The sequence below is a fragment of the Balaenoptera physalus genome (assembly GCF_965194825.1).
Source record: "Balaenoptera physalus genome assembly, chromosome: 14".
Taxonomy (NCBI): domain Eukaryota; kingdom Metazoa; phylum Chordata; class Mammalia; order Artiodactyla; family Balaenopteridae; genus Balaenoptera; species Balaenoptera physalus.
In genome coordinates, this window is record NC_138893.1 from 53,242,308 (window position 1) to 53,258,396 (window position 16,089).

General features: G+C 47.9%; 1 protein-coding gene across 12 annotated transcripts in view; it reads right to left on the bottom strand.

Moving 5' to 3' along the window:
• The window catches only part of ZFYVE27 (zinc finger FYVE-type containing 27), a gene marked incomplete at its 5' end in the record, with an annotated part of 138,002 nt that extends 123,795 nt beyond the window's left edge, over positions 1-14,207 (bottom strand). For 2 of the 12 annotated variants that reach the window (XM_082424115.1, XM_082424116.1), the window contains 8 exons: positions 1,643-1,714; positions 2,985-3,130; positions 3,867-3,979; positions 5,211-5,306; positions 7,654-7,840; positions 8,448-8,518; positions 12,274-12,471; positions 14,084-14,203. In XM_082424115.1, the coding sequence (XP_082280241.1) occupies positions 1,643-1,714; positions 2,985-3,130; positions 3,867-3,979; positions 5,211-5,306; positions 7,654-7,840; positions 8,448-8,518; positions 12,274-12,471; positions 14,084-14,190 (990 nt within the window). Of the gene's footprint in view, positions 1-1,642; positions 1,715-2,984; positions 3,131-3,866; positions 3,980-5,210; positions 5,307-7,653; positions 7,841-8,447; positions 8,519-12,273; positions 12,472-13,976 lie in introns of all 12 variants that reach the window. The other 10 variants (XM_082424113.1, XM_082424111.1, XM_082424114.1 and 7 more) reach the window with 9 other exon arrangements.
• Positions 14,208-16,089: the final 1,882 nt, after the last annotated feature.

The window sequence follows — 16,089 nt, forward strand, 5'->3', positions numbered from 1 at the left end:
GAGGCCCCTGTAAAAGGACCCCAACATCAAATAAGCTTGGGGGAAGCTGTGTATTACTGCTTTTCAAACTGGGTGAAATTAATTTGGTCATTATCTTAATAGAACAGAATTGAACAGGAAAGAAAATATCCCTTACAATGTATTTTTCAGGAAACTTTTGTTTCATTTAAGTTTTTCATATTTCACAGACATAAGTGTGAACTGGGTCAAGATGTAAAATGTGTTCCTTACTGTAGGTCATGAACAAACCTGTTTGAAAGCCCCTGCTATATATATTCCCTACCATCACCACCAAGACTCAGAGTCCACAGCCGCTTCAAGTCTTAGAGAAATCTCAGCAGTTGAAAATGTAAATGCCCACATGGACGAGGCTAATGTAATAGTAAAGCGGGCTGGGTGTAAATCATAGGCCTGGTGAAAACTCACAAAACCGCCATTTCTTGTATCTCCCGCTTTACAGAAAGACATAAAGAGAAGTGATTTCCTACTATAAGAAAAGCCATAGAGCTTCCCTGGTGTCACAGTGGTTGGGAGTCCACCTGCCAACGCAGGGGACACGGGTTCAAGCCCTGGTCCGGGAGGATCCCACATGCTGTGGAGCAACTGAGCCCGTGCGCCACAACTACTGAGCCTGAGCTCTGGAGCCCGCGAGCCACAACTGCTGGGGGCCGTGCGCCTAGAGCCAATGCTCCACAACGGGAGAGGCCACCACAGTGAGACGTCCGTACACCGCGGTGAGGAATGGCCTCTGCTTCCCTCGGCTGGAGAGGGCCCACGTGCAGCGGCGAGGACCCAATACAGCCAAAAAAAAAAAAAAAAAAGAATAAATAAAATAAATTTTTAAAATATATATTTAAAAAAAAAGAAACGCCATAGTGCAAACGTGACAATAAATGGCAACTGCCACTAGGACTCAGTGACCGGGGACGACAGGAAGCGGTGAGGACTATGTGACTTCTCTAAAGGAGACAGTCACTCCTCGGCTACATTGACTGCTACAGACTCAGGGCTCCCAGAGCTTCTGAGTTTTTAGAAAAACTGAAAATCTAGAGTTTCCACCGCAATCTCTCCATTTTTAAATATTGGCTCAAAAAATTAATTTAAAGCTTTGCATGCCAAATAAAACACTTCTGCAAACTATCAGTGTGAACCACTATCCTAAAACCAGGAAGACTGTCTAACTCTCTCTGACTTAGCACTTGGCCATGCAACTGCTTTCTCCAACCTCCCATCCTCACCCGTCAAAGGGACATCTTACGGACCTCATCCTTCAGAAGAGCAGGCAGAGACCCCAGCAGTGCCCTCCTCCAAATCTGCCTTCCCCACATCTAAGGCACCAAGCCCACAGTCTCCAGCCAAGGCAGTAAATGACCCACCTCCCCCAGCAGGGCGTTTTCCAGAGGCTTCCAGAGCCATTCCTGCCCTGGGCACCCAGGACAGATGCCTAGGTCAGCAAAAGGATGGGTGGAGGTTCAGTGGCACCCTTTGAACCAGTGAGTTTTACCTCAGAGCAAGTTTCAGCTTCTCACTTGGACATAAGAGAACTTTAAAAACCCAGACTTGGAATGTGAGAAGCCACATGGCTCCAGGACCACCCAACTTCTGACCTGGTCAGCTGAGGGTGCCGGGGAAGGCCACCCACCTCGATTGCATCTTTAAACTCCTCATCAGGCTCGGCCTCCTCAGCCTCCTCCACACTGCCTGGCGTGAGGTCCTGGGGAGAGAGACTCTATTACAGTCAGAGAGATGGTAGCCCTGCCCCCAAGGTAGAGGCCACCTCCCCGGAGCCAGCATCCAGATTTCTCAAAACAATGGTTCAAGGGACTTCCCTGATGGCGTAGTGGTTAAGAATCCGCCTGCCAATGCAGGGCCGCAACTACTGAGCCTGCGCTCTAGAGCCCGTGAGCCACAACTACTCAGCCTGCGCGCCTAGAGCCCGTGCTCTGCAACAAGAAGCCACCGCAATGAGAAGCCCACGCACCGCAACAAAGAGTAGCCCCCGCTCACCGCAAGTAGAGAAAGCCTGCGCACAGCAACGAAGACCCAACACAGCCAAAAATTAAAAAAAAAAAATTATTAAAAAAAAAAAAGAGGGACTTCCCTGGTGGCGCAGTGGTTAGGAATCCGCCTGCCAATTCAGGGAACACGGGTTCGAGCCCTGGTCCGGGAAGATACCACATGCCGTGGAGCAACTAAGCCCGTGTGCCACAACTGCTGAGCCTGCACTCTAGAGCCCGTGCGCCATAACTACTGAGCCTGCATGCCACAACTACTGCAGCCCGCGTGCCTGGAGCCTGTGCTTTGCAACAAAGAGAAGCCACCGCGATGAGAAGCCCACGCACCGCAACGGAGAGTGGCCCCTGTTCGCCGCAACTAGAGAAAAGCCTGCGTGCAGCAACAAAGACCCAACACAGCCAGAAAATAAATTAACTAATTAATTTAAAAAAAAAAAAAGAAGAAAAGAAAAACAACGGTTCACGCCTCAGAGGAAATGGCACAACTGCCAGAACGGAAGAAGTCAGGGGAAAGAGAGCAGTCTCTAACCTAGCAGGACAGGGAGATGAGACCAAGGCCACAAAAGGACATACAGTGGCTGGAGAGCACTGGTTGAGAGCACAGGCTCTAGAACCACAGGGTATAGATCTGAGTCCTGGGCCCACTGCCCCTGGACAACCACTCTGTGCCTCAGCCTTCTCTTCTACAAAGGAGAATAATCTCGTTCTCAGAAATAACCTACACCTCCTGGGGTTAACGTCTATCAAGTACTTGGAACAGCAGAGTAAACACTCAATAAAGCACAGCGTAGCTCTTGCTACTAGTTAACTGTAGTCATTACCATTAAGCACTTCAGAGGAGATGGGCCTGGGAAGGCGCAGGAACTACAGAGGCCAGCCCAGGAGTTATTTGGTATGAACAAGCTGGTAACAGGGAGGCTGGGCAGCCTGCCCGCAGCAGGCTCTGCCCGGGTGGTTAGGAACGCTCACCTCTGTGGGCGTGGGCGCAGGTGCAGGTGTGCAGTCCGGCAGAGCGCCCTTCCCCCCGGCATCCGACGGTGGCGGGCTCTCAAAGGCACTCTCTTCCTGCTTGGGGTTCATCCGCCGCTGCAGAGATGCCCTATACTCAGACACCACTACCCAGAGCAAGGAGAACAGGGTGGGAGGCAGAATCAGTATGGAATGAGCAGTGCTCTGGGGGTACCCACTACTGCAGCCAGCTGGCCGCCTCCTCCAGCACCCACTCTCGGCAGCAGGAAACAGTCGCCCTCCTAACTCTGAACAAGTCACCTAACCCAAGCCTCATAAACAAGACAGATGTACCAATACCTACCCCATGAGATTGTTAAAGAGAGATTAAATGTAGTAAGTGCCCGATAAATCATGGCTTCTATAATTAATTTCCAACCACAGGGAGGAAAACAAGTATAGCAATCACCCCAACATGTGTACAGGCCCAGGCTTCTACGGCTCAAGGCCTCTCCAGACTGTTTCAGTGCTTTAGAAGCCAGACGGCAGACAGGTACTCTGGGATCACACAGAGATGAGGCAGCAATTCCTGGGGGGCTGCATCCTGGGAGGCAGATGGCAACACTGGGAAAACATCCCTCCCTCATCTCCCAGAAGCCACCATATCATGTGAGCAGTGATTCATCTGTCCGGGGAAGGGAAAGGGACCCCTAGTAGCAGCCTCGCCTGTATCCCACTGAACATCTGAGAGGCAGAGCCCACCACTCTCCAAGGAAGGACCCTAGTGTGGTGCTGCCCCCTTGTGGAAGGCACAGAAAACAGATGATCAGCCGTAGAGATACCGGGGAGCCCAACCAGCCCTCAGAGCCAGGTCCCATCTCTGTCAGGCTGTCTGGGGCTTACCTCGGAAGAACTCCACATTTCCCAGAAAGAGTGTGCTGTTTAAAAGGGCAAGGACCCAGCACAGCGGCAGCAGATACAGCATGCAAACCGTGCCCAGAAGAGCCCCATAGAACCTGCATCGACAGAGAGGAACCACAGGATCAGAAATTCGTAAGATCAGAAGGAAACTGGTTTAGGGCACACCCACATGGGGGTCTGGGCAAGAAACAGCTATGGGAACAGTTAATAAGCTGACAAGATCTGCTAATCAAACAAGTGGAAAGTAAAGTGAGGAGGAAGGATTTACAACCACCAACAGGTCACAATGGACACGGGCGGGGCCGCCTAAACTGGTCCAACACACATCTCTCCTCAGGATCTAGACTCTGAAGTCTAGAATAAGACAGACTTGGATCTGAATCCCGCTCTGCCACTTCTTGCTGTGTGACCTTATGCAAGTCCCTTGGCTCTCTGAGTGTTACTTCCTTCACATGTAAAATGAGGACTAAGTCTTCCCTGGTGGTCCAGTGGTTGAGAATACGCGCTTCCAACGCAGGGGGCGTGGGTTCGATTCCTGGTCAGGAAACTAAGATCCCCCATGTGGAGTGGTGCGGCCAAAAAAAAAAAAAAAAATGAGGACTGAAATAGCACCTTCCTCATAGGTTTACTACCAAGAGTGAGACAGTACCATGGAAAGCCTTGAGCACAGTGCCTGGCACCAGGGGAAGGCTAAACAAGTATTATTTGTCATTATTATTCATATACAAAGAGCCTTAAAAACATTCATTTCATTTGATTCAATAGTTCCATCCTAGTAGTCTAAGAAAAAAAAAATTTCAAAAGATTAAAGCTATACCCATAAAAATGTGCACTACAGGGTTAGTAATAAAAAGTAGAAACTGACTAAATATATCACAGAATGGTTCCATAAATTATAGTATAATCACCATCTATATTAATATGGTATTACAAGTAATTCCAAAAGCTATGTAGCAACATGGAAAACCAGTTATATGATAACAATAAGTGAAAAAAAAAGGGTTCTCACATACACTATGAGCTATAGAGAGCATGTGCATGTGACAAACTCTACAAGGCAATCCAAACATGAGACTGGCTGCTATTATTAGGGTGGGAGATTACATGGTGAGTTATTTTTCTATTATTAAAATATTATGACCACACCTAAAAGAACGTGTCTAAACAGAAGCAGCGCATTCAAGCCCACAAGCCTACGTACAGGTCTGCACACAAGAGCCTAGTGGGCTCTTTTCCCCTGAGCTAGGGCAACAGGAGCCCTCTCGAGGCAGCTGGCTTTGCCTGGGGTCCTCAGGGCAGCGGTGGTGGGAGCAGACGGGCACTCACTGTGAGGACACGGTCGGGTTCTCCCAGTGCAGCACGCGGTAGGCAGCTTCACAAGTGCAGCACAGGCGGCTCAGGAAGGCCTCCAGCTGGATCAAGCTGCAGACACAACATAGGGGGCTTGTGCAAGCTATACGCCCTGCCTCACCAGGAGGGGTCGGAGAGTTTGGGGAAACTTCGTACACTTCAGCCCCCTTTTTTGAACCCTTGCCAAGGTCCCTGCTTTGGTCTCTTCCTAGATGTTGATGTTGGGCTGGCTACTTGACTTTTCCAAGGATGCAGTTTTCCTCTATAATATGAGGAGCAGGGTACCCACCTCCCAGATGCACTGGAGCTGTGAGGATAAATGTCAGGATGTAGAGCAATGTGTCTCCACCTGGGATGTAAGGTAGACTGACCTGAAAAGTTTTTTAAAATGGATGCCCCCCAAAAGCAAAGAGCACATGCTTGTGAAATGAGAACCCAGATCTTGGTTTCTGAAGTGCTCCTCGGAGAAATGGCTGATTCTAGAACAGGGCAGGGAATGTGCAAGATGAATTTGAACATTCTGTTGTACCACAGAATAAGGAAGCACTCAAAAATGATGGGGACATATTGAAAGAACACAGGGGCCAGTTCAAAAGAGCTCCATTGCCAAATCTAGGCCTGAGATCAAAATTAACAATGACAATAATAAATTATAACCCATTGAATAAAATTTAAAACTCCTACATTCATACTGATAATAAGGAAAAGCTCTTTCTTATAGAATGTCAGGTAATAATGACAATTAGAATTCTATCACCTTTGCAAAAAAAAAAAAAAGGAAAAAAAAAAAAGAAAATCACCTTTGCAAGCATCATGGTAATAAATTGATGAAAGTAAGACCTATCAATGGATTTCAGTGTAGTGGGTGTATATTTGATGAGGAACAAGATATTTACAAAGTCTCAAAGTATCCCCCCTCAGATTACTAACTCCAGAGGGTAAAATGAATGGTCACTGTACAGTGGAGAAACCTGCACCAAGGTGACCAAAGTTAGTATCTCCCATAACAGACAGTGACATCATGTACCTCTTGATATGATACAATGACAACGTCACTTGTCACATTCCTGCCAAAAATGCAAAACCTGAATCTAATCATGAGAAACCAAACTACCACAAATGCAGAGAAATTCTACAAAATAATAAACATGTTCTATTTTAAAATGTCAAGTCATGAGAAACAAAGACCAAGGAACTATTCCAGGTCACAGGAGACTAAAGAGACAAAAAAACTAAATGTCATGCACGAGTCTGGATTGGAGCCTAGATCAGGAGAAATTTATATAAAAGACCTTATTAATACAAATGGCAAAATTTGATCATGAACAATTATTAGATAATAGTACTAATGCTAATGTTATCAATGTTAAATTTCCTAATTTTGATTACAGGACTTTGGAAATAGAAGAGAATGTCCTTGTTCTTAGAAAATGCATGCTGAAGTATTCGGGGTAAATAGGCAAGATGTTTGTAACTTACTTTCAAATGGTTCAGAAAGAAAAAAAAATAATGTCTTAATGTAGAGAGATAGATGAAGGCAACGTGGCAAAATGTTAATAATTGTTCTATCTGGGTAAAGGGCATGTGGGAGTTCTTTGTAATACTCTTGGAAATCTTCTGTAAGTTTAAAATCATTTCAAAGTGAAAAGGTTTTCTGAAAAACTGCAGATACCCAGGCCCCACTCCAGATAACTGACTCAGAATTTCCGGGGTGGGGCCCAGCCCTCCACTGGTTTATAAGTTTCCTTTGGAGCTCCACAGAGGCCTTTGCTGCCCAGGGAGGGATGAGAACCCCTGCTGTATGTCAAGAGAGCCACTGAAGTTGTTACGGTTAATGTTATCCAACAGTCTTAAGATGCTTCCTCAGAAGTACCAGCTCTGTCACATTTAGGGAAGTTCCTCCACAGCGGAGTGATGATGACTAATACTTACTGAACACTTCCTGGGTACCAGACACTCATTTAATTTTCACAACCACCTGTGAGGGAGGCCTATGATTATCCCATTTAACAGATGAGGAACCTGAGTAACTTGCCCAATGTCACAGCGATTAAATGGCAGAACTGAAATTTGAACCCAGGCAGTGGCTTGTGTGTGTGTGTGTGTGTGTGTGTGTGTGTGTGTGTGTGTGTGTGTGTGTGTGTGTGTGTGTGTGCGCGCGTGTGCGTGCGCTCAGTCAAGACCCTAAACTGTGAAATCAGCTAGATATGGATTCCCATCCCAGCTTGGTCAATTGCCTTTTTCCTCATCCATAAATGGAGGACAATCATAGTAGCTACCTCCCAGAACTGTTAAAAAGATGAAAGGAAATAACATCCATGGTTTGCCCACTACGATGTCTGGTGCCCAGCAAGCCCTCGGTGTGGTGGCAGCTGGTACTGTCCCTGTCCCTCACCTCCCCGGCCCCTTCCATACTCACAAGCTCTTCACCTCAGCTACGGCCTCAGGGCGAGACAGGCGAACTCTCTGCAGGTCCTCCTGTCTCACGCTGTGATACTTCCTCCGCATCAGCTCAGACTCGGGCAGCCGTGCCCGGCAGACCTCCTGAAGGTAGCCCAGCAGGGCGGGCACTGAAATCATCAGTGCACCCACTGAGTACCATGCACCTATGGGAGCAACAAGACTGCAGATAAGCAGAGAGCAGGACCAGGAGCCTCCGCCCGCCCAGATATCCACGTGCTCGCTCCCTCACCTGCTCCGGGTCTCTGCCCAAAAGACCTCCCCCAACCACCCGGTATGAAACAGAACCTCCCCACCCGGCCTCCAGCCCCTTAACCCAGCTTTGGTTTTCCTCATAGAACTTATCACCGCATGGCAGATTACAGATACGGTCATTGGCTTCTCCATGAATGTAGGCTCCTAAGAGCTGGGACTTTCCCCCATCTGGTCACTGCTGTAGCCCCAGACCCTTTTTTTAAAATATTAAAAATCACTACACTAGCACACAGCACACAGCAGGTGGCTCATGCCCTCCCTTCAGAGATGAGGAAAATTAGGCCTTAATGGACAGGTTAAAGAACTGCCGAGGTCACACCAGTGACCCAGCCAGGATTCTAGCCCAGGGTGGGTCTCTCAGGAGCCTGTGTTCTGACATCGAGCAGACACAGAGGAAGGCCAACTCCATGGCGAGACAGGCGGCTCCCTCACATGGGCCGCTTCTCAGAACTCCTCCCCACATTCATTCACAAAAAACCCCCGGCCCCTGGTTCTTACCCTCATTCAAGGTGAGGAACAAGATGTTGAGGCCCAGGCAGGTCAGCAAGGAACACAATGGTGTCTGCCACCTACAACACAGAGAGTCCTGGTTACTGAAGACCGCTGCCCTTCCAGCCGGGAAGGGGAGATGGGCACACAGGCGGGTCTTCAAAACCAGGAGCAAGAGGAGGCCCTGGAGCTCAGAGGGTCGGGGAGAAATGAAAAGTGGGTCTCTCACTTGGACAGGCGACCAGGAGAGGAGCTGAGGTCACAACTTAGGCCCCGGGGTGAGAAAGGGCATCCTCTCAGAACCAGAAGACCTGTAGAACCTTTTCCCAGGAGGAGGAAGAATTTATGAAATTATCTGTTAATGTTATAACCCTGTTTAACCTGTGTTTTGTAAGGTTCTATTCTCTTTAAGAAGTGCCGATGACATTCTTCTTTAAGAGTTTTCCTTTATTCTTTGTATTTGTTGAGACAGAGTTGATATGTAACATATTTTTTTTTACAATTTCGTAAGAACACATGCTTACTGCACAAGACCCATCTAATATGGAAATTGAGAGAACAAAATGTAAAGGATTTCTTTGACCTTATTTGCGACTTTCTCTTATTTCTGTGACTTTGAGAGTTTGTTTTAAACATACATTAATTCCAAAGGAAAGAAAATAATAAAGATTTCATTTCAACATATAAAAACTGAAGACAAAACCAGGGTTGGCATTCCCTCAGCAAACACGCCCAAAGTGAACTGGAACTTTTAGAAGAAAACACAGACCCAGCTCCGACCACCACCAAATGGCAACGCAGAAGCCCCCAAAGACGGAGGAAAGAAAATGAGAGACAGGTTGCTGAGGACGAGCAACGCTGCTGGCTTACTCCTTGATAAAGGACATTTAACAGGGCAAAGGGAGCACAGACGTAATCACGAAGCCACTGACACCTACATTCTAAAGAGCAGTGTCAGTGGATATAAGGTGGGCCCTCAGAGGAGAGAGTCAAATAAAAAAATCAACAGGTAAGTTGCAATGTATTCAGAAGTTCAATGCATTTTCTTTTGCTCTAATTGGGATATTTCACAGTTACTAAATGAGGTTAACTAATTTATGGGGTGCTTTTTTTTAACAAGAGTTATGAGTAAGGGAGTGAAATGACCTCTCTCTGCCTTTGTCTTAAAATTCCATACACTCCAACTACACCACCCTAATTAGGCCTCAGACCCATCTAGTGGCTGCTACCAGGGTAAAAGCAAATTAAAAGTCAGGTCTAAGGCCAATCCCATCTCAGAAATAAAAATATCACACTGCCACTGAGATCGCTTTCATTTTAAAGCCTCTCTCTCTCTCTTTTTTTTTTTAAAGATCTGTTTATTTTTTGGCCATGCCACGTGGCATGCAGGATCTTAGTTCCCTGACCGGGGATCGAACCTGCACCTCCTACAGTAGAAGCGCAGAGTCCTAACCACTGGACCGCGAGGGAATTCCCAGCCTCTCCCATTCTATCTGATGTCTTTACCGACACTTTGGTCATGGAGACCCACCTACTGGAGTAGCTGATCCCAGAAGAGAGAAGTCTTTCAAAAATCTACCGTAGCTCCAGGCTTCAGACCTCATAGGAGCTCAAGATTAGGGGCTTCCCTGGTGGTGCAGTGGTTAAGAATCTGCCTGCCAATGCAGGGGACACAGGTTCGAGCCCTGGTCCAGGAAGATCCCACATGCCGCAGAGCAACTAAGCCTGTGCGCCACAACTACTGAGCCTGTGCTCTACAGCCCGCAAGCCACAACTGCTGAACCCTGTGAGCCTGTAGCCTGAGGACGAAGAGCAGACCCGCTCACCGCAACTAGAGAAAGCCCGCACGCGGCAACAAAGACCCAACGCGGCCAAAAATAAATAAAAATTTAAAAAAAAAAAAAAAGAAGCTCAAGATTAGATCCCTCTGCAAAGTCAAATCCTCTTTACTAAGAAAAGAACAACCAAACACACAAACTAATCTGACAGCCGCTTTCACAGACCAGTGCTCCATCTCCCAGCGGCTCAGAGACCATGGGCTCCTGGGGGCTTCTGAGTCCCGATGCTCCTCCTCCATCCAGCTTACTCAATCCCACCACATCCTCAGATTTCTAATTTCATAAAATGGAAAAATCCTAATACATTAGTGCCAAGAAGCACTAAGAGACCAGTGCTGGAAAAGGAGAAGGGCAGGATATATTTAACTTTTGTGCTTTGCCACGAAAAGGCAAAACACACATACATACATACATACACACGTATATACATACACATATACATCTGCACGCACACACACACACACACACACACAGTAGAAAACGCCAGAGAGCACAGCCCCATGCTTTCCAGAGCCCACACACTCCCCTAAGGAAGACCACAATTCATTTCAGCTAGTTGGTCTGGTGGGATTATAAAGCGAGCCCCTCCTTACACCATCTCCCTACCCCTTACATCAACAGCATAGTCATCTAAATGTAGAGAACACTGCTCTGGAGCACAGACCGGCTCATCTCTCGGGATGATGCCATCAATTAAAGGGGTTCTGGGGTGAACAAGAAAAACTCAGGGCCTTCGTCAGAGTTAAAAATAAACCTCCCACTATTTCCAGACTGAGGTAAGAATGAAAACTCCAGAGCACCCTGAGAGGTTAACCCAACCCTACCCGCCCTTGTCTCCTATCTGTGTCTCTCAGGCATCTGAGATGGTTGAAGGCCTTTAAAAGAATCTGATGAAAACTAGAAGCTTCTCCCTAGAAATACACACACGTGTGCCCACACAACTTTACATGCAGGTTCAGGAGATTCACTGACCCCGAGAGCCCCACCCACAGGCTCTAGATGAAGAACATCTGCTCTTTAGGACAAGCTGGTTTTATGTGACTCCCGTTACAATGCAGTATTAGGAACACATAACCTTTGCACAAAAAAAAAAAAAAATTTTTTTTTTACTCAAATCAAATCCAACCTTTAAGTTTAACTTCCAGTCTGCACCAGGAAGAAGCAGCTACCAGACAAATCTAGGTAGGAAATTCTCCAGCAAGTCAGTGTCGTGAAAGAGACCATTTGATTGAGAAAGACCTAAGAGACATAATAACCACACAGAATGCATGGTGCTGGATCGGAGCCTGATTTGACCAAAACAACGGTAAATGACATTCTTGGGACAACTGAGAAAATCTGAATATGAACTGGGTATAGGGTGACATCAAGGAATCATTGTTAATTGTGTTAGGTATGATGTTACCTTATTTTTTTTAAAAAAGTCATTATTATATAGAGACAAACTAAATAATGTGTTTAGGGAGCAGAATGGTATATATCTATAATTTTAAATACTTTAGCATAAGAAATTAAGTGAGCTGAAAGGAGAAAAAAGAAAATTACCAAGGATGAAAATCAAAGCAGAACAGGAACAAAAAAATTTGAGAGCCATAATCCTAAAGGATTAGTGAAAATAGTACCTGCTTATTCGTAGTTATTTGCATCCTAATTTTAATATGAATTACGCTAATGTTGGGAGAGAAGGTAAAAAAAGCCTGCTCCGGATATAGAAGGCCCAATGGTCAAGGCTAGCTAGCAGTCCTGAGGTATGAGCTTATTCAGCCACAAAGAAGAAACCCTGGTGAAAGGCCAGATGGTTCCCAGTGCCTGCCTCTCCTGGGCTGGGCCTGAGACACAGGGTCTAGAATAAGCCCAGAGGCCCAAAGGACCTCCCAGAATTGCTCCTCACCAGCGCAGAAAGGATAACCCAGCCACTGCCTAAGTGGCCAGCGCAACTACAAAGCAGGAAGGCAGAAGGCCCAGCAGGTTAGAGCAAACCTAAATAAAATCTGTACCTGAGCAAATACCGGACACCATCACCTGCATCCTTCAGAGGTTCCAGGTAGATCTCCAGCCTCTTGTAGGAAAGAACCAAGTTGAAAAGATCAAACGCCGGGGACTTGGCAGGAGCAGTTGGAGACTCCAGGGGAGCTTCGGGGACCATGCTGGGGCTCACCTCTGGCCCACACCCCTCTCGCTCTGAGGTCTGCATCCTGTAACCATAAGAATTCCTGACATTTGCATTGCACTTCCAATGCCCAACACACTTCTACTTGCATTATTTCATGTGGTGCCATAATAAACCTGTGAGGTAGGCAGGGCTACAGGTGGAAAGCCTATTTCACAGAGGAAGACACATTCAGCAAGGTGAAGTGAATGACCCAGATAGAGCTGACCCTTGAACAACATGGGTTTGAACTTCACGGTTCCACTTATATGCAGATTTTTTCCAACAGTAAATACTACAGTTCTACACAATCTGCAGTGGGTTGAATCCTCGGATGCCCAACGGCGGATACGGAGGAACCGCGTGGAGGGAGAGTGTACTCTAAGTCATACTCTAATTTTTGACTTCACAGAGAGCGCTCCTAACCCCTGCGCTGTTCAAGGGTCAACTGTATAAAATCCTGCTCTTCTGACTCTCCATCTAATGTTCTTTTCCCCACAGACCCATCAAGAGTATAAACCATAAAGACCAAGCACACATGGTTGCTGGTGAGAGGCAGCCTGGGGTCTCAAGTAAAACGATGTCCTGAAATATTTTTCTCCCACTCTTTACTTAGTTAATTCCTACTCATCATTCAGGTATCGGCTTAAACACCACTCCTTTGCTCTGAGAAGTCTTTGCCAACACCTCCAGTCTGGACTGGGAGACCCTCCCAATGCTCCCAAAGGATCATGTACTCACCCTAAGAGCATTTATCACACCAAAGCAAAACTCCCTTCTTTCTTGCCAGTCTGCCCCTCTTAACTTTGAGTTCCAGCAGGTCAAAGACTACATCTTCCATTCACCACTGTTTCCGCACACAATGGGAATGTAATAAATGCTCGCTGAGTGAGTGAATTAATTGCCCACCCTCCAGGACCCCAGAGCTTTCTTCCACCCTGCTGCATCCTCTAACCTTTCCCTCTCCCTTCTGTTCTCAACAACCTCCTGAAGCATCCCTGCCCATTACCCGCCCCTTTTCCCCCTTGAACCCAACGGGGCAGTCACCACCTTCCATAAAACCCCATTCCCTTCTCTCTTCTCTGATGGGGATAGACACAGAACTCTCACCGTCTCTCCTAATTTAAAAGTCTGACCCAAACGCTAAGCAGTAAATAAAGAGGCAGACCCTTGGCCCACAGCAACAAAAGCCAGTTCCAGGCAAGGGGCTGCGATCTGGGACTACGTGGGGAGGAGGGTGTTTGAAGGGGAGGGTAACAAAGGGGCCACCAGGAACCAGAGACCCCCTCAGGCGGAGCTAGGGCTTAAGGACCCAAGGCGGGCGCGAGGTAAGAGCCCAGGAAGGGGTGAAGCAGGTCTGCGCCGGCAGAGGCCGGACCATCACCTCTGCAGCCCAGGGAGCCGGACGGGGCCCTGAGACCCAAACCACAGAAGGCCACACCCAAGGTCGCTGGGCCAGCAGGTGGCGGCCCCCGCGGCGTTCTGGCGCCCAACTCCGCACAGTCGGCAGACACACCAGGGGGGTGGGGGGGTGGGGGGGTGGCACCTCACCTACGCTGTCGCTGCGATGGTGGGGAAGGGGCGGGGACGGCCAGGAGGCACTGATAGGGCCACTGGACCCCGGCGCGTTTCCTCAGGCCCGCCCCACCACGACGCGCCTCTTCCCAAGGCCGCTCTGAAGTCGCAGTACTGAGAACCTCCGCCGCCTCCCCGGCCGCCGCTTCCGGGACGCGACTGCTCGGCGGCGGCGTGCCCTTGACGTCATCGCTCCCGCCCCGCCTCCGGCCGGACTCCCGGGTTTAGCTCCGCCCGCTCTAGGACAGGTGAGCGCCCTCGTCCGCACTGCGCCTGCGCGTCTCTTCTTTCTCAGCCAGGATCCTGGGCTCAACTGTAGTCCTGCCCGACGGCGGTTCGCTAAACCCTGGGAGCTCAGGGAACCCCACCCCTCGCTGCCCCCGCGTCGTTTTGGATTCCGGCAGGGAACAGTTGGAGAGAAGCTAATCTGAAGAATTTACGTCTGCATCCTCCCCCCACCAAATTTGGCACTTACCTCACCCCCTGGGGACCATGAGCTTACAAAAGGCCGAAACCATATCCCTGCATGCCCGATGCCTAGCAGAGAATGCAATTCCGTTCAGCGTTTCCTGAGTAGCTACTGTGTACAGGGTCCTTGGGCAAGCCCTTCCCAATTCAACCCACTTCTCACTGTGTTGCCCGGTTAATCGCCCTTAAAGCATGCATCCGATGCCTTTGCATTAATAATAATAACACTAACATTTATTTACGGAGGGCTTACCAGGCGCCAGACACTGGACTAAGCTCTCTGTAGGCATTATCTTAGCTAGTCCTCCTCCAACAACGCTATTAGGGTTATCGCCATTTCACAGATGAGGAATCTGAGATTTGTCAAGGAACTTCAGTGTCTGTCCGCTAGTATGCAACTGTGAGCTGGGATTTTAACCTCGTGTGTCGTCTGACCCTGGTTCCCCCAACCATACCATCACCACCTTAGTCTGCATTTACTGGCCTCATCCCCTGCTACTCCCCTACAGGAGCCTCTTAACTTCAGCCAACTGAACTCCTCCATTGTTACCTTCAAGTGCCCCTTGCATTCTGGTCTCCTTACATTGCTTGTGCTGTGAGCTCCGGGAGGAATGCCCTTCTCCCACTTGTGCTTGGGTCCAAATCCAACCCATTCATCTAGGCAGGAGTCAAATGTCTGCACTCCTTCCCTGATTGCCCCAGCCAGAAGTAATCACTTCCCCCTCCAAACAGCCAGAAGGTAGACAGATACAAATCAGCCACTCACCACTAAACCATATTCAGAAATCCCCTTGCTTTTTAGAGGAATAGGCCTGGCTTTGTGGCTGGGCCAGGCTTGTCTGATGGACTCTGCCTCTCCTTTAAGATGAGGCTAGGAGAAGCAGAGAAAGAAGAATGTTTTTTCTTCAGTATCTTTACCTGTAATTCCACCTTCAGTAATTTACTCCAAAGGTAGATTTCACTTTCTTTGCAATCCCTCCTTCTTAGGTCTGCCTGGACCATTGGCCTCAGGCTGACTGTAGCTAGTAGTTTTATTGGTTCTCTTTCCTGGCAGCTATAGAATTGAGGGATATCATTCCAGAACTCCTAGACATTATTTGAGGAAAACACTGGAGGATACAAAAAGGCTCTAAAGACCAGAAAGGGACAACAGTCATGGCCCATCGATGAACAAAGGCTTCTCCTGGTAACTAGAGACTGGTCAACTGGAGTCTGCTTTCTGGGACCTGACTCTGATTTTTCATAATCAAGTTCTCCTGGTTCCTCCTTTCCCTTCTCCAGCATTCTGAGTCTTCACTTCTTGCCTCAGATCCTGGTGCCACTGATGTTTTCCCCTGGATAGCTGATAGGTGGGAGAGACAAGGGAGAAAATAAAATAGAAAAAGAGGATAATTGATACCTTAACATGACATTTTTCAGAGGTTAGTCTTTGAATCTATAAGCAAGGGTGTATATGGCCCACATAATTGAATTTCACTGGGGCTCTTGGAGAAATATTAGCAAGAAATGTTAGGTAGAACAAGCTGGAAAAATAGGAGCAGGAAGAGAAGGGAATGTCTAAGCACAGCTTTCTCCACCAGATGGCGCTCTCACCCACTCTTACACAGACTTGTTCAGAAGC